The 16,620-nt window shown below is 39.5% G+C and overlaps 1 protein-coding gene across 2 annotated transcripts in view; it reads right to left on the bottom strand.

Annotated features, from left to right (window-relative positions):
* The window catches only part of cnnm2b (cyclin and CBS domain divalent metal cation transport mediator 2b), a 186,895-nt gene extending 174,051 nt beyond the window's left edge, over nucleotides 1-12,844 (bottom strand). For both annotated transcript variants that reach the window (XM_062033165.1, XM_062033166.1), the window contains exon 1: nucleotides 11,227-12,844. In XM_062033165.1, coding sequence (XP_061889149.1) covers nucleotides 11,227-12,670 — 1,444 coding nt within the window. In that variant the 5' untranslated portion in view covers nucleotides 12,671-12,844. The remainder of the gene's footprint in view (nucleotides 1-11,226) is intronic.
* Between the last annotated feature and the right edge of the window lie 3,776 nt (nucleotides 12,845-16,620).

Below are 16,620 nucleotides of genomic sequence, written 5' to 3'. Positions count from 1 at the left end.
TTTTGCCACTTGTGCCAGCTTTTTTGAAACATGTTGCAGGCATCAAATTCCAAATGAGCTAATTTTTTCAAAAAATAACAAAGTTTACCAGTTCGAACATTAAATATCTTGTCTTTGCAGTCTATTCAATTGAATATAGGTTGAAAATGATTTGCAAATCATTGTATTATTTACACAAAGTGCCAACTTCACTGGTTTTGGCTTTTGTATATGAGTGAAATACCAGAAGATTGACTATCAATGGTGGAGAATAGTATGCACGGGTAGGCTTCTTCAAGTATTCCTCACCTGTCCAGAGACTTAAGCCACTGAAAAGGCTCACATCCAACACAAGTCAGCACCTAACATCGTTCTCCTTTGTGAGAAAATGACTGTGAAAGCCCACAAATGAATTAACAATGACTTCCAACACAAGGCACTTTGAACTAAGCGTGTGCTGTGAACAGAGCCAGATTGACGGGAAACTTTGACCCTGCAGCCCTCCCTTCAACAGTCCGTTATGACCTCCACAAGAGGCCGGAGGCAAATTCCCCCCTTGTGCCGCGCCAATCGTAATTACGTTCCGCACCAGCTGCTCCAGGACCAGACCTATGTAATGCACTATTCCGATCCCTACAGGTGTTTGCTGGAAGACAATGTCAACAAACACAAGGCTTAAAAGGAAATTGTGTCCCAGAGTAAGGATGGCAAGACTGCAGGGCCTTATGTCCGACTAATGTTATCATCTTATAATCAGCAGAACATGCAATGACACATTCCTAATGCCTGCTCTGAAATGAGCTCGAATGGTATGCTTGAGGCTGCAGTCAATAAATAAACAACCCACTTGCTTGTGCATTATGTAATGTTCATTTGGCAAGAGAGCTACACCTAAATTCTTGTAATGGAGCTCAACGATTTGCTGTTTTCCACCCCAATTAATCCTCTTACAGAAAAGGGAATATTCTCATGAGCACACGTTACATCAAGAGTTTTTAAGAGTACTACACAGTTCCATATACACGACAACAACATCAAGATAACCTGCATATAGAGTCATGGTCAAAAGTTTACATACACTTGTAAAGAACATAATGTCATGGCTGTCTTGAGTTTCCAATAATTTCTACAGCTCTTATTTTTTGTGATAGAGTGATTGGAGCACATACTTGTTGGTCACAAAAAACATTCATGAAGTTTGATTCTTTTATGAATTTATTATGGGTCTACTGAAAATGTGAGCAAATCTGCTGGGTCAAAAGTATACATAATAATAATAATAATAATAAATGTTATTTATAAGGCGCCTTTCTGGGCACTCAAGGACACTGTACAAGATCGAAACAATAAAATAAAATTGGATAAAAACAACAATAATAACAACAACAAAGATAGAGAAGAAAAGATGATTACAATGAATAAGCAGTCAGGAATAGGTGTGTTTTGAGTCTTGATTTGAAGAGGGATATTGAGTCCAAGTTTCGAAGGTCTGGTGGCAAAGAGATCCAAAGATGTGGGGCAGAGCGGCTGAAAGCTCGGGCACCCATGGTGGACAGTTTAAATAAACGGACAGTCAGATGATGGATGGAGAGGATCTTAGGATCTTGTTTGGCTCCCGCTGATACATACAGCAATGTTAATATTTGGTTACATGTCCCTTGGCAAGTTTCTCTGCAATAAGGCGCTTTTGGTAGCCATCCACAAGCTTCTGGTTGAATTTTTGACCACTCCTCTTAACAAAGATTGGTGCAGTTAAGCTAAATGTGTTGGTTTTCTGACATGGACTTGTTTCTTCAGCATTGTCCACACGTTTAAGTCAGGACTTTGGGAAGGCCATTCTAAAACCTTAATTCTAGCCTGATTTAGCCATTCCTTTACCACTTTTGACGTGTGTTTGGGGTCATTGTCCTGTTGGAACACCCAACTGCGCCCAAGACCCAACCTCCGGGCTGATGATTTTAGGTTGTCCTAAAGAATTTGGAGATAATCCTCCTTTTTCATTGTCCCATTTACTCTCTGTAAAGCACCAGTTCCATTGGCAGCAAAACAGGCCCAGAGCATAATACTACCACCACCATGCTTGACGGTAGGAGTGGTGTTCCTGGGATTAAAGGCCTCACTTTTTCTCCTCCAAACATATTGCTGGGTATTGTGGCCAAACAGCTCATTTTTTGTTTCATCTGACATCACATGGACAAAGTTAAGACCTTCTGGGGAAAGGCTCTGTGGTCAGATGAAACCAAAATTGAGCCGTTTGGCCACAAAACCCCGTCCTGACTTAAACGTGTGGACAATGCTGAAGAAACAAGTCCATGTCAAAAAAACAACAAATTTAGCTGAATTGCACCAATTTTGCAAAAATTCAACCAGAAGCTTGTGGATGGCTACCAAAAGCGCCTTATTGCAGTGAAACTTGCCATGTAATCAAATATTAACATTGCTGTATGTATACTTTTGACCCAGCAGATTTGCTCACATTTTCCGTAGACCCATAATAAATTCATAAAAGAACCAAACTTCATGAATGTTTTTTTGTGACCAACAAGTATGTGCTCCAATCACTCTATCAGTAAAAAATAAGAGTTGTAGAAATTATTGTAAACTCAAGACAGCCATCATATATTACATATAGTCTATTATTTGCGCACTAATGACTAGTGGTGCATCAAAAATTCAGCCGTCAAAAAAAGACTTTCCTCACCAAAACCGGATGTTGTGATGAAGTATCCACTTCCGCTGGCGGGTTGCTTCTTCCCCCGCGCACACAGATGACGTAGCTTGCCCAAAGCTAAAGGAAAAGTCACATACGGGTCGCATTCAGGTCGCATTGCCGTTTGGACTGGAGTCACATTTGAAAAGATCCGATTCCAATTGGATTCGGACTTGAAGCACTTCGTAGCGTTTAGACTGGCAAAGAAAAATCCGACCTATGTCACTTGAGGGCAAAAAAAATCAGATTTGGTGTGCAGCGTTAACGGGGCAAAATAAACACATTGCTGTCTGAGCAACTAAGATATTCAATTGTGCACGTTGAACCTACAAGTTGTGCTCTCTTAGAACAGACTGATGCTCGGAGGAATACAAGACGGATGGGCTTTTACGATGCGTTCGAAGAACGCTGAACAGGGTAGGATGCCACAACGCCGGCCATAAATTATAAATAACACTATTAATCGATTCTATTTGTTGCGCACTTTTTATTTAAATAAATCTTAAAGTGCTACAGTACAAACCAATATTCAAAACAATTCATCTTAGCCATTAAAATAGATAAATACTAAGACTAAGAAACATAAGAATACAATACCGTATTTTCCGGACTATAAGGCACACTTAAAATATTTTTTTTTTCCCTCAAAACTCAACAGTGCGCCTTATAACCCAGTGCGCCTAATGAATAAGTTTGGTTGAGCTTACCCACCTCGAAGCTATTTTATTTGGTACATGTTGTAATGATAAGTGTGACCAGTAGATGGCAGTCAATCATAAGAGATATGTGTAGTCTCAAGTAAAGAACATTGAAAATATAGAACATTACACACGGCGCTCAGAAATCTATCAAAATGTTTTAGTACGACTTTGGTAAGCTATGAAGCCGCACCGCTTGAGGGATTGTCGGCGCATTAAACATCCATCCATTCATCCATTTTCTACCGCTTGTCCCTTTCGGGGTCGCGTGGGGGTGCTGGAGCCTATCTCAGCTGCATTCGGGCGGTAGGCGGGGTACACCCTGGACAAGTCGCCACCTCTTCACACGCATTAAACATACAAGTATTATTATGGTGTGTGTATAAGGTAAGACATATTATCTGGCGTTTTGTTTTACAATATTATGCAAAAGCAACGTTTCTTACCTCATGGCAAGATCTGTTTTTGGGATCTGTATAAATCCTGAAAAATTGCGCGTATCCACCTTTGTAGTCTGTGCCGACACCGTAGTCGATAAGCTTTTTTTTTTTCTTTATCTTCTTGTTATGTCATTCTTGTCATTCTCTGCTGTTGCCATTTTTAATATAAAGTAGTGTAAAATTCTTACATATATCTGTCAGTAAACTCGCCATGAAAGCGCTAAAACATACCGGCGTAGTGAGTTTACATTATTCACCCAAGGAACTTTAGTTATTAGAGAGTTTCGGTCAGACGTTTTTCCCCGGGACACATTTCCTGTGTTGTTGTTTCCGGATGAGGAGATGCTGCTCCGTTATTGATTGAAGTAAAGTCTGAATGTCATTAAAACAGTTACTTCCATCCTTTGACACTTCTTCCACTCCCGTCCTTGCACGCTACACCGCTACAACAAAGATGACGGGGGGGGAAAAGACGCTGTCGAAGGTGAGCCACGTAAATAAGACCGCCCACAAAACGGCGCATCCTGAAGCGACTGTCAGAAAGCGGCTTGAAGATCATCTGTAAAACATCATCTACAACGCACTTCTTGTCGGGATTCCCAGCAAAAACATCCAGAAGCTACAATACGTACAGAATAGTGCTGCTAGGATCCTGATGAGAGTGAGGAAATATGATCATATCACACCAACTCTCAAATCCCTTCACTGGCTTCCTGTTCCACTCAGGATTGAATTCAAAGTCTCCCTATAAACCTACCAGTGCCTCCATGGAAATGCCCCCCCTCTACCTCAAAGAACTACTCACCCCCCTAATCCTCTGCTCCGGACAGGCTAACCTCCTCCAACCTCCGAGGACAAAGCTACGAACAATGGGAGACCGGGCTTTATGCCTTGCCGCTCCCAGTTTGTGGAACACTCTCCCTGACCACCTGAGGGCACCACAGACTGTGGATGCTTTTAAAAAAGCCTTTTTTTTAATAGATATATGCATACTAGTTTTAGCTATTTGGCTGTTGTAGTTTTTATTTTTTTAAATTTTTTATTATCTTTTTATTTTATTTTTTTTAATACCCTGTATCACTTTGAAGTTGTTTACTCAATGTAAAGTGCTTTTTACAAATACAATCTATCATTATTATTATCTATGCAACATTTGGACCAAAGAACCACCATTACATGTTATGTAGACCACAAGGAAGTGTTTTACATTTAAGAAAAAAATAACAATAATATGACTCCTTTAATGCGCCCTATAATCCGGTGCGCCTAATATATGAAAAAAGATCAAAAATAGACCATTCATCGACAGTGCGCCTTATAATCCGGTGTGCCCTATGGTCCGGAAAATACGGTACATAAGAAACACCAAAACATGCAAAATAGTGGCTTTTTTTAACAATGTGTCTATTTATTTGAGTTATTTGAAATAACTAATACTTGGTCAAAAGATGAAGTATAAGTGTGTATAAGTACTTTTTGAGCCCATTCAACAATAACCACAATAATAATAATGCAATAATAATATAGCTGCCAACAAAAATCCCCCCCAGAGAAAAAAAAAAGGAAAGTGCAGGACTTCTATTATCAGCAGACTCTCCGTGGACCATGAAGATACAAACAGTAGGAGAGGCCTTTGCAACTTTAGATGACAACAAAGATTTACGGCTGCAGGAGTCATGTTATTTTAGGATCATGCAAAGTAAACATCGACTGTTGTTATTATTGATTATATTTCTAACCGGCAGTCTTGTAAGATGACAGCTGAAGAAAAGACGGCAGGTACTTTTGTGTACATCTTCATCTCCCACACGGAACTGTGGCAATAGCGCCAGAAAAAAAACCAATACACAGTTCCGGCCTTCACAAGAAATTGCTGTGTGTTATCTTCCTGTCTCCCAATAAGTAGCTTACATATTTACGGTTATTATTTTGCACTTGAGGATATTTTCACTTGCAAACCCTTTCTGATTTCAAAATGTCACTTTTCAGACTTTGGAGGAAGTTTAAGCTGTCCAAAGTGTTATATGACCAAGAAAACAAAACAAACTACATTTGTATATTGTAACAGATTTGAGACATTTTTAATATTTAAGTGTAGCTCGAGTTAAATTGAATTTAATCGAATCCAATCGTGATTCACCCATTTAGAACCTTATGAATCGAAATGGTATCGATTTGGGAATTTGGCCATGACACCCAGCCATAATGAGGTGCGTCTAACAGTTTAATAGTCACTCCATTTATGTCATGATCCGGGAGCTCTGCTGCCGCCTGTCTTCTTTTTGTTGCAGTGCCTGGTTTCTGGGTGAATCAGAATCAGAATCAGAAGTACTTTATTAATCCCCGAGGGGAAATTAAGACGCACACCCAGTGTTTCCCATAAACTGCCAAGATACCTGTGGCGGTGGGGGCGTGGCTATGGGCGTGGTCACCATGACATCATCGAGTAATTTGCATAATTTACTACAATGATATGATTTTCTCTAAAAAGGCTCAAAAAATGTATACTTACTAATTAATAATAACAGTTTTCTTTTAAACGTCCATCCATCCATCCATTTTACAATATAATTACAACACTTTATGTACATATTTCTATACAGATTTGAACAATAAGTTATTCACTGAAATATATTTATTAATTGTGGTTCTTACAAAAAATATATCTTATAAAATATAAAAGCTAAAATGTCTCTTAAAGCTCTGCCCCTTTAATTAGTGCATACTAAATAATTTAACTTTAGCCTACTACTACAACCATATTATTTACCAGCAACATAAAGTGAAACAGAGGCAGAGGTGTCCTGCCACAGTCAGTAACAAATAAACAGAAAACAGTAGTGGTCAAATACAAATAAGGCAACAAGAGAAGTATCTTACATTTCTCTTTTGTAAAGTAAATCTGAACAGCCTATATGGGCATCTACATCAACTATATGATTTGCTTGAGAAGCTAGAAAGGACAAAAAAAAAAAAAAAAGTTTTATTTATTTTTTAATTTTTTATTTGTGGCGGACGTAATTCTTTCGTGGCGGGCCGCCACAAATAAATGAATGTGTGGGAAACACTGCACACCTCATACTCGTTTCTTCCTGACTACTTAAGCTCTCCAGTCCCTTCACTCAGCGCCAATAGATTCCTGATGGCTCACCCTTTCAGTCGTGCTTTGGCTCCACTCACGCTTCTCGTTTCCTGTGGCTCAGCCCCGATGTTGCCGTGTAGTGTTAACTCTTATCTCTCCACAACTTCTGTGTGCGAGATCTGTTTCTCCACTCCTTAAGGGTGCATTCTTACTTATTTTTTCTCACTCTTTTTAGAGTGTGCTTTTTGTTAATATCCTGATTTATTGGATGCTCTGCTTGGGGTCCTAATCCTAAGCCAATCGTGACAATTTAGCTACAAATAGCTCTCTGTATGATGCCGCACAGTTTTGCATTAAGTTGTGCAAAATTCCACATTTGAAATTCAATTCATTTTAAGAATTAGATGTATGAAAGTCAGTGTTTTATGTGGTTGAATCTACCGTATTTTTCGGAGTATAAGTCGCTCCGGAGTATAAGTCGCACCAGCCGAAAATGCATAATAAAGAAGGAAAAAAACATATATAAGTCGCACTGGAGTATAAGTTGCATTTTTTGGGGAAATGTATTCGATAAAACCCAACACCAAGAATAGACATTTGAAAGGCAATTTAAAATAAATTAAGAATAGTGAACAGGCTGAATAAGTGTACGTTATATGAGGCATAAATAACCAACTGAGAACGTGCCTGGTATGTTAACGTAACATATTATGGTAAGAGTCATTCAAATAACTATAACATATAGAACATGCTATACGTTTACCAAACAATCTGTCACTCCTAATCGCTAAATCCCATGAAATCTTATACGTCTAGTCTCTTACGTGAATGAGCTAAATAATATTATTTGATATTTTACGGTAATGTGTTAATAATTTCACACATAAGTTGCTCCTGAGTATAAGTCGCACCCCCGGCCAAACTATGAAAAAAGCTGAGCTGCCATTTTGTTCACCGTAATAAACCGTTGTACTTAGACTTAGACAAACTTTATTGATCCACAAGGGAAATTGTTCCACAGAGTAGCTGAGTTACAAAGGATGGAAAGGCTAACGATGGAAACGATAATGCAGGTATAAAGTAGACTAAAATGCACCATAGTAGCAATATAAAATATAACATAAGTGTAATATTTACATATTATATATATGTATGTATATACCAGTTTTCAATTTACATTAATACATTTTAAAAACAACAACCGTAGGTTTTATGGTAAAGAAAAAATGGCAACTTAGTTGACAGAATTTTAAAGTTTTTTTGTTTTGTTTTTTACTGTATAAAAAAAAAAGGTACTATTTTTCCATTTACAGTAATATGTTGTAAAAACACTGTAAATCTATCAATTTTTTTGAGTGTTCATAAAAAAAATTATCCAACGCACAAGCAATTATTTAATAATATGAGGCGAAAACTTATATGTTCATATAAATAAAATAAAAATAATAATTAAAAAAATTTAAAAAAAATAAAAAAATATTATGAGGCGGAAACTTATACGTTTATATTCATATTATTCACTGCTACATGCGGCCCTCTAAGGACACTGCGATTTGGCCCTCAGTGAAAACGATTATGACACGCCTGGTTGAAGGTAAAATTCTGGCGACTGAGCTGCCAATTTTTCACCATAAAATCTATTGTCATTTTTACCGTGTACAAGTTGATCGCTAACTTGCTTTTCTGAATAATAGTGCATGCAGATATTTGAGTATAATACTTACCTTATTAGATAATATTAAAGTTGAAAAGATATGCAATGGGTTTTTTTTCTATTGCTTTATTGACGCTTGTTACAGTAGGAAGGGCATTCATATGGCCGGATTTGTCGCGGTTTACCTGACACATGAAACGTGACGAAGTGGGGGGAGTGCACAATCCACTTTAGCCGTTGGACGGTAGTAGAGTGTTAAATATCTTAAAATGTATTTTGTGGCAATTTCAACTTTGACCACAGCATCAGTCGCGAGGTAGAGTGGCGCTTTCCATCATTTTCAGCAGACTGCAATGCAAAATTATTAACCAACCCCTCACCTTCCTCTCACGTGAGGTCCACCCAGAACTGGGTCCATATGAATCCATTCCCTACTGTATTTCCAGGCTTAAACGAGCCAGATCTGGCCGCCGGGCCTAGACTTTGACACATGTGCTGTGGCTACGTGATTATCAAACTGTTACATGATGTAGTGGTGCGCCAACGAATCACTTGATTAAAGTACAGCGTTTCATTTTGCTATATTCAAACACAGTGTTACTGTTCAAAACGTCTGTAAGGTTACAGTGGCCAAAATATTAACTATACTTCTTATGTACAAAACCCAAAACCAGTGAAGTTGGCACGTTGTGTAAATGGTAAATAAAAACAGAATACAATGATTTGCAAAACCTTTTTAGCCTATATTCAATTGAATAGACAGCAAAGACAAGATACTTAACGTTCGAACTGGTAATATAAGTTATTTTTTGCAAATATTAGCTCATTTGGAATTTGATGCGTGCAACATGTTTCAAAAAAGCTGGCACAAATGGCAAAAAAGACTGAGAAAGTTGAGGAATGCTCATCAAACACTTATTTGGAACATCCCACGGGTGAACAGGCTATTTGGGAACAGGTAGTTTCCAAGAGAATCTGGAGAAATCACTGCACGTGAGTGATGATATTACAGACCTTCGATCCCTCAAGCGGTATTGCATCAAAAAGCGACATCAGTGTGTAAAGGATATCACCACATGGGCTCAGGAACACTTCAGAAAACCACTGTCAGTAACTACAGTCCGTCGCTACATCTGTAAGTGCAAGTTAAAACTCTACTATGCAAAGCGAAAGCCATTTATCAACAACACCCAGAAACGCCGCCGGCTTCGCGGGGCCCGAGCTCATCTAAGATGGACTGATGCAAAGTGTAAAAGTGTTCTGTGGTCCGACGACTCCACATTTCCAAATTGTTTTTGGAAACTGTGGACGTTGTGTCCTCCGGAACAAAAAGGAAAAGAACCATCCGGATTGTTATAGGCGCAAAGTTCAAAAGCCAGCATCTGTGATGGTATGGGGGTGTATTAGTGCCCAAGGCATGGGTAACTTACACATCTGTGAAGGCACCATTAATACTGAAAGGTACATACAGGTTTTGGAGCAACATATATTGCCTGGACGCCCCTGCTTATGTCAGCAAGACAATGCCAAGCCACGTGTTACAACAGCGTGGCTTCACGGTAAAAGAGTGCGGGTACTAGACTGGCCTGCCTGTAGTCCAGACCTGTCTCCCATTGAAAATGTGTGGCGCATTATGAAGCCTAAAATACCACAGCGGAGACCCCCGGACTGTTGAACAACTTAAGCTGTACATCAAGCAAGAACGGGAAAGAATTCCACCTGAAAAGCTTCAAAAATTGGTCTCCTCAGTTCCCAAACGTTTACTGAGTGTTGTTAAAAGGAAAGGCCATGTAACACAGTGGTGAAAATGTCCCTGTGCCAACTTTTTGCAAAAAAATAAAATTAAATGTGTTTCTCAGTTCAATTGAATATAGGTTGAAAAGGATTGGCAAAACATTCTATTTTTATTTACCATTTACACAACGTGCCAACTTCACTGGTTTTGGGTTTTGTAAAACAACTGCCTTGTTTTTGATGAATACTTAGGCCTACTACGCTACTGCATTTTAACGTTGGTCATCGGGTACTTGGAGAGCCACGTTTTTTTCTGAGGTGGTACTTGGTGAAAAAAGGTTTGACGGCCACCGCTGTTGATGATGAATTCGGACCTCTATAAAACGAGACGGGTCAAATGGTCGTCCGCGCTAAACACGTGAGCACCGAGGCTGGCGAGGGGCTCACACGCCGCCAGTAACAACATAGCTGGATGTGACGAGTGCAGTTAGAGGTAAACATCTTCGTCAAACATCATGCGCATACACACAACACGAGAGGGGGGCTGGAGGGTGTTAGAGGCTGTTATTCATTATCCACACGACTGCATTCCAGGGCCGGACAAAAGAGGTTATCACCACCATCACTCCGGGGCGAGCAACAGAGAGGGATTTAAGCAGGTTCTCAAACAAGATGCCCCCACCTGATAACCTCAAATCTTGCCATTACACCATTCCCACATGTCCTGGTGCATTCACAAATAGGGGGGGGGGAGAGAAAAGGGGGGCAGAAGTAAGAAGTTTGAATGAGAGGGAGGCTGCGACAGTGATGGAGAGAAAGATAGGGAGACAGGAAGTCATTCAGGTGGACAAAAACAACACAACTTGACCTACAAAGGTCACTTGGGAGGAGGGGTGAAAGGTCAGCCAGGTAGCCCGACGTGAACATACCTTTTTTGAACTCCTCCAACATGGCGTCCAGCTTGGTGTCGTTAAAGACAAAGTGCAACGGGTGGCTGTAAAACTTAGTGATGGTTTTAAGCGGCGTGCAATCATCCGGGTCCACGAAGGCCAGGTCCTTGACGAAGAGCAGGTCCACTATGTTGGAGCGCTCGCCCTCGAAGACCGGGATGCGCGTGTATCCGCTCTTCATGATCTCCGACATGGTGTTGAAGTCCAGCGTGGCGTCCCCGGGGATCATGAAGCAATCCCGCAGCGGCGTCATCACCACCTCCACCGTCTTGGTCCTCAGCTCCAGCGCGCCCTGGATGATGTTGAGCTCCTCCTTGACCAGGTCGTTGTACGGGTCGGTGACGCGCAGCATCTCCAGGAGCTTCTCCCGGTTGTACACGGTCCCGATCTCTTGGCCCAGAAGGTAGTCCAGCAGCTTGCTCACCGGGTAGGAGGCGGGGAAGGTGAGCAGCATGAAGAACTTGGTCAGGAAGATGGTGTTGGCGCCCACGGCCAGGCCGTGCCTGGAGCAGATGGCCTGGGGCACGATTTCCCCGAAGATCACTATTCCGATGGTGGACATGACCACGGCGATCAGCCCCGACCCGGCGATATCATCCAGGAGGATGGTCAGGGTGGTGTTCACCAGCACGTTCCCCAGCAGGAGCGAGCAAAGCAAGTAATTCCCTTGGCTCCGGACCGGCTCGATCTTCTTGGCGTAGTTCTTCTCCCGCTCCGTGCCGCAGTTCTGGACTATCTGCAGCTCCATGGGGTCCAGGGCCATGAGCCCCAGGTTCAGGCCGCTGAACATCCCCGACAGACAGAGCAGCATGGAGATGAAGATGACCTGGAGCCAGAAGGGCAGCAGGAACTTCTTCTCCTCCACGACTATGACCCGGGTGTCGTCGCCGTCGTGGTAGATCCAGGTGTTCTCCGTCCACGGGTCGCGCGTCCCCGCCGCGGCGACGATGCAAAGGTAGTAGGACTTGCTCCTCTCCGTCTTCCGCAGAGGCTTGACGTCGATCTCCACCACGCCGGACGTCTTCCTGCTCACGACGATACTGGGCAGGATAATGATATCTGACGTCCTGATACCGCAGGGGTGCGAGGCGGAGGGGTCCTCCCGGCTGCGGTTGTCCCCGCCGGGGCTCCCCGCCGCGCGGCTCCTCTCATGCTCCGTGAAGGCGATCTTGGACCACGTCTCGTTGTCGATGTTCTGCCCGTAGACTCGCAGTTTGACCCGGTAGCGCTCGCTCACCCGCAGGAAGCCGCGGTCCATGAAGGAAATGTCATCCGTGTCCTCCAGGCGGAGGCCGGTAATGACGGTCTCCTCCGACCCGTCCTTGCCACTGGTGGGGGCGACGAAGCAGCCCGAGGCGGTCAGGAGAATGAACGTCAACGCGCGGACCCGGTGCTTCACTGACGCCATTTTCGGCGCTGCCATAATGACAAGATGAATGAAGAAGACTTTTGAAAATCAGAGCCGGTCGGAGTCCGCCTTCATCTCCGCGGAGGGTTGCCGTGACTTGCGCATCAGGACCCCGCTTCGCTCCCCAGCTACGTGTTCCGACACTGCCGCTGGCTTACGGGCTAACTCGTGCCTGGCTTCGGACTTCCCTCCCGGACGGACGGGGACGGCAGCCAATCAGAAGAGGGCTGGAGGCAAAAAAAACAATTACAAAAAAAAAAAAAAAAAAAAAGAAGGGGCGGGGCGTGTGGCCGCGCGGTGACGAATCACATTCCGTGACAAGTGCACCTCACGTCAAGACGCGGATATTGTGTGGAATAAGATGTGAAAATACATTTGACCTTTGCGACCTCATTATAATATATAAGTTTTATATTCATAAATGGAAGTTTCTCAATACCCGACCTGTTTTTGTGCTTTTAAAAAAGAATTAGAACTCTACTTTAAACACTGTGGTGTCCAAAGTGCGGCCCGGGGGCCATTTGCGGCCCGCAGCTAATTGTTTACTGCTTCCACAGTGGAGTGTTTTAAGTCTTGTCTTAAGACCCGCTTTTATTCTTTGGCTTTTAACACTACGTGAGTTGTGTGGTCTTCTGTCCTCTGTTGTCCTGTGTTTTTTTTAAATAAATTTTGATGTCTATTTTACTGTTTTAATTGGTTTTACCCTTTAAAATCGTTTTTAATCATATTTATTTTTTATATTGTCTCTGTATTGGTTTTCTATTCATTTATTCTTTGTTTTTATTCAGTCATTGGTGTAGCATAATATTGTTTTTAATATTGTTTTTAACATGGCTGTGCAGCACTTTGGAAACATTCTTGTTGTGTAAATGTGCTATATAAATAAAGTGGATTGGACACATTCTGGAAATACTATTGCAAAAATAAAAAAGAACATTAAAAAAAGTGGAATGTGGTGAAATCTAACGAGAAAAAAGTCGCAATGTTGACACAAAAGCTGCCATGTAGGCTGTTTTTTTCTTTTCTTTTGTCTTTCTTTATTTTTCTTTTTTTGCCATTGCTCAAAAAAAAAAATAAAAATGACAAAAAAAAAATCCATGTTATAATGAATTATTTTCAGGGCTGCAATTACTTCCAAATATTTCACTTTAAAATGTTTTATGTGGTAAATATTGCATATATTGTGTAGTAGCCATATAAAAACATCAAAGTTTTATTTGACAAAAGCGCATAAAACAAACAAAATAATAGTTCCAGCATAAAATCGACAGATATATCTGAAGTTGATCTCGTAACTTAAGTGTTGAAAGTAAAAGAAAAACCTAATGAAAATGTATCACTTTATGAGTGGGGCACCTTTTGGATCCCAAATATATTTAGTGATTTTTTTTTAATCTTTTCACTGTGATTACTGTGAATTAAAATCAATGGTGTCCTGCATTATTGATATTTTAGGGCTCTAATTACTAAATACTGCATATTTCAGTTTTACTATAAAAAAAACTAAGTTGTTTTTGACAGAAAAGCCATAAAACATTTTTTTTTAATTTGTATTACTTTATATCAACTTGAAGTTGATATAGAGCAGGGGTGTCCAAAGTGCGGCCCGGGGGCCATTTGCGGCCTGCAGCTAATTGTTTACCGGCCCGCCACACATTCTGTAAATACTATTGTAAAAATAAAAAAGAACATTAAAAAAAGTGTAATGAGGTGAAATCTAACGAAAAAAGTCGCAATGTTGACACGAAAGCTGCCATGCAGGCTGTTTTTTTTTTTTTTTTTGCCTTTCTTTATTTTTCTTTTTTTGCCATTGCTCAAAAAAAAAAAAATAATGACAAAAAATCCATGTTATAATGAATTATTTTCAGGGCTCCAATTACTTCAAATATTTCACTTTAAAATGTTTTATGTGGTAAATATTGCATATATTGTGTAGTGGCCATATAAAAACATCAAAGTTTTCTTTGACAAAAGCGCATAAAACAAACAAAATAATAGTTCCAGCATAAAATCGACAGATATATCTGAAGTTGATCTCGTAACTTAAGTGTTGAAAGTAAAAGAAAAACCTAATGAAAATGTATCACTTTATGAGTGGGGCACCTTTTGGATCCCAAATATATTTAGTGATTTTTTATTTATCTTTTCACTGTGATTACTCAAAAATATGAAAGAATTAAAATCAATGGTGTCCTGCATTATTGATCTTTTAGGGCTCTAATTACTAAATACTGCATATTTCAGTTTTACTATAAAAAAAACTAAGTAGTTTTTGACAGAAAAGCCATAAAACATGTTTTTTAATTTGTATTACTTTATATCAACTTGAAGTATATATAGAGTTTTACTGTAACCGTTAAATAATTGAAAAAAAATAATAATCTGATTTATTTTTAACATTTTAATGACTGAGACCCTTTATGGTCCCCGGGACCCCTTAAGGTAAAATAAATAAAAAAATCCATATATTTTGTTATGGTTTGAAAATGAAAAATATCAAAATGGCCCCCACATGCTTTAATTTTTCCGTGTGCGGCCCTCAGTGGAAAAAGTTTGGACACCCCTGCTCTAAGGTGTGAAAACTTTGATGCTGTGCTCCAAATTTGGATTATTTACGGAGTTTATGTGAGCCTATGTCTTTACATTATATATATATATATATATATAGCATTATATTTTAGTAAATTAATTGAGTTTACAACCCCCTGGCGCTGTTTCTGTACTTGTTTTCATTATTATTATTTCTTGATTGTATGTAAATGTTGCATATTATAAATAAAGGTTTATAATATAAGAAAAATTAAAAAACAAAGAAGCGCGACTTTTAGAAGAGAAATCACATTATAAGACTTCATTGGACACCCGTAGGAATGACATCATCACGTTTATAATATACCAAGCGGTGTCCAAAGTGCGGCCTGGGAGCCATTTGTAGGACTAAAAAAAAAATATATACAAATAAAAACACGGCATAAATTAGTACAAAATACAACAAAAAGACACAATGTAAACCAAAAAAAGCTGAAATGTTGATACAAGCAGAAATTAATAATTGAGTTTGAGTTTATTTCGAACAATAATTGGTATATTTAGCATTCTATTTAAGTTAATTTATTGAGTTTACAACCCCCTGGCACTGTTTCTGTACTTGTTTTCATTATTATTATTTCTTGATTTTATGTAAATGTTGCATATTATAAATAAAGGTTTATAAAATTAAAAAAAATTTAAAAAACAAAGAAGCGCGACTTTTAGAAGAGAAATCACATTATAAGACTTCATTGGACACCTGTAGGATGACGTCATCGCGTTTACAATATACCAAGTGGTGTCCAAAGTGCGGCCTGAGAGCCATTTGTAGGACTAAAAAAAAACCAAATATAAATAAAAACACAGCATAAATTAGTAAAAAATACAACAAAAAGGCAAAATGTAAACCAAAAAAAGCTAAAATGTTGATACTAGCAGAAATTAATAACTTGGTATATTTAGCATTCTATTTTAGTTAATTTATTGAGTTTACAACCCCCTGGCGCTGTTTCTGTACTTGTTTTCATTATTATTATTTCTTGATTGTATGTAAATGTTGCATATTATAAATAAAGGTTTATAATATAAGAAAAATTAAAAAACAAAGAAGCGCGACTTTTAGAAGAGAAATCACATTATAAGACTTCATTAGACACCTGTAGGGATGACGTCATCACGTTTATAATATACCAAGTGGTGTCCAAAGTGCGGCCTGGGAGCCATTTGTAGGAGTAAAAAAATAAATAAATACAAATAAAAACACAGCATAAATTAGTAAAAAATAAACAAAAAGGCACAATGTAAACCAAAAAAAAGATGAAATGTTGATAATAGCAGAAATTAATAACTTGGTTCTCAAGCTTTTTTCACTAAATACAACCTCAGAAAACACCTGGTACCTAATGACCAACATGACAATACAGTGGTGTAATAGG

This window comes from Entelurus aequoreus, linkage group LG22 (genome assembly GCF_033978785.1).
Source record: "Entelurus aequoreus isolate RoL-2023_Sb linkage group LG22, RoL_Eaeq_v1.1, whole genome shotgun sequence".
NCBI lineage: Eukaryota > Metazoa > Chordata > Actinopteri > Syngnathiformes > Syngnathidae > Entelurus > Entelurus aequoreus.
The sequence above is the reverse complement of the archived record's forward strand: the minus strand, read 5'-3'. Positions and strand labels throughout refer to the sequence as shown.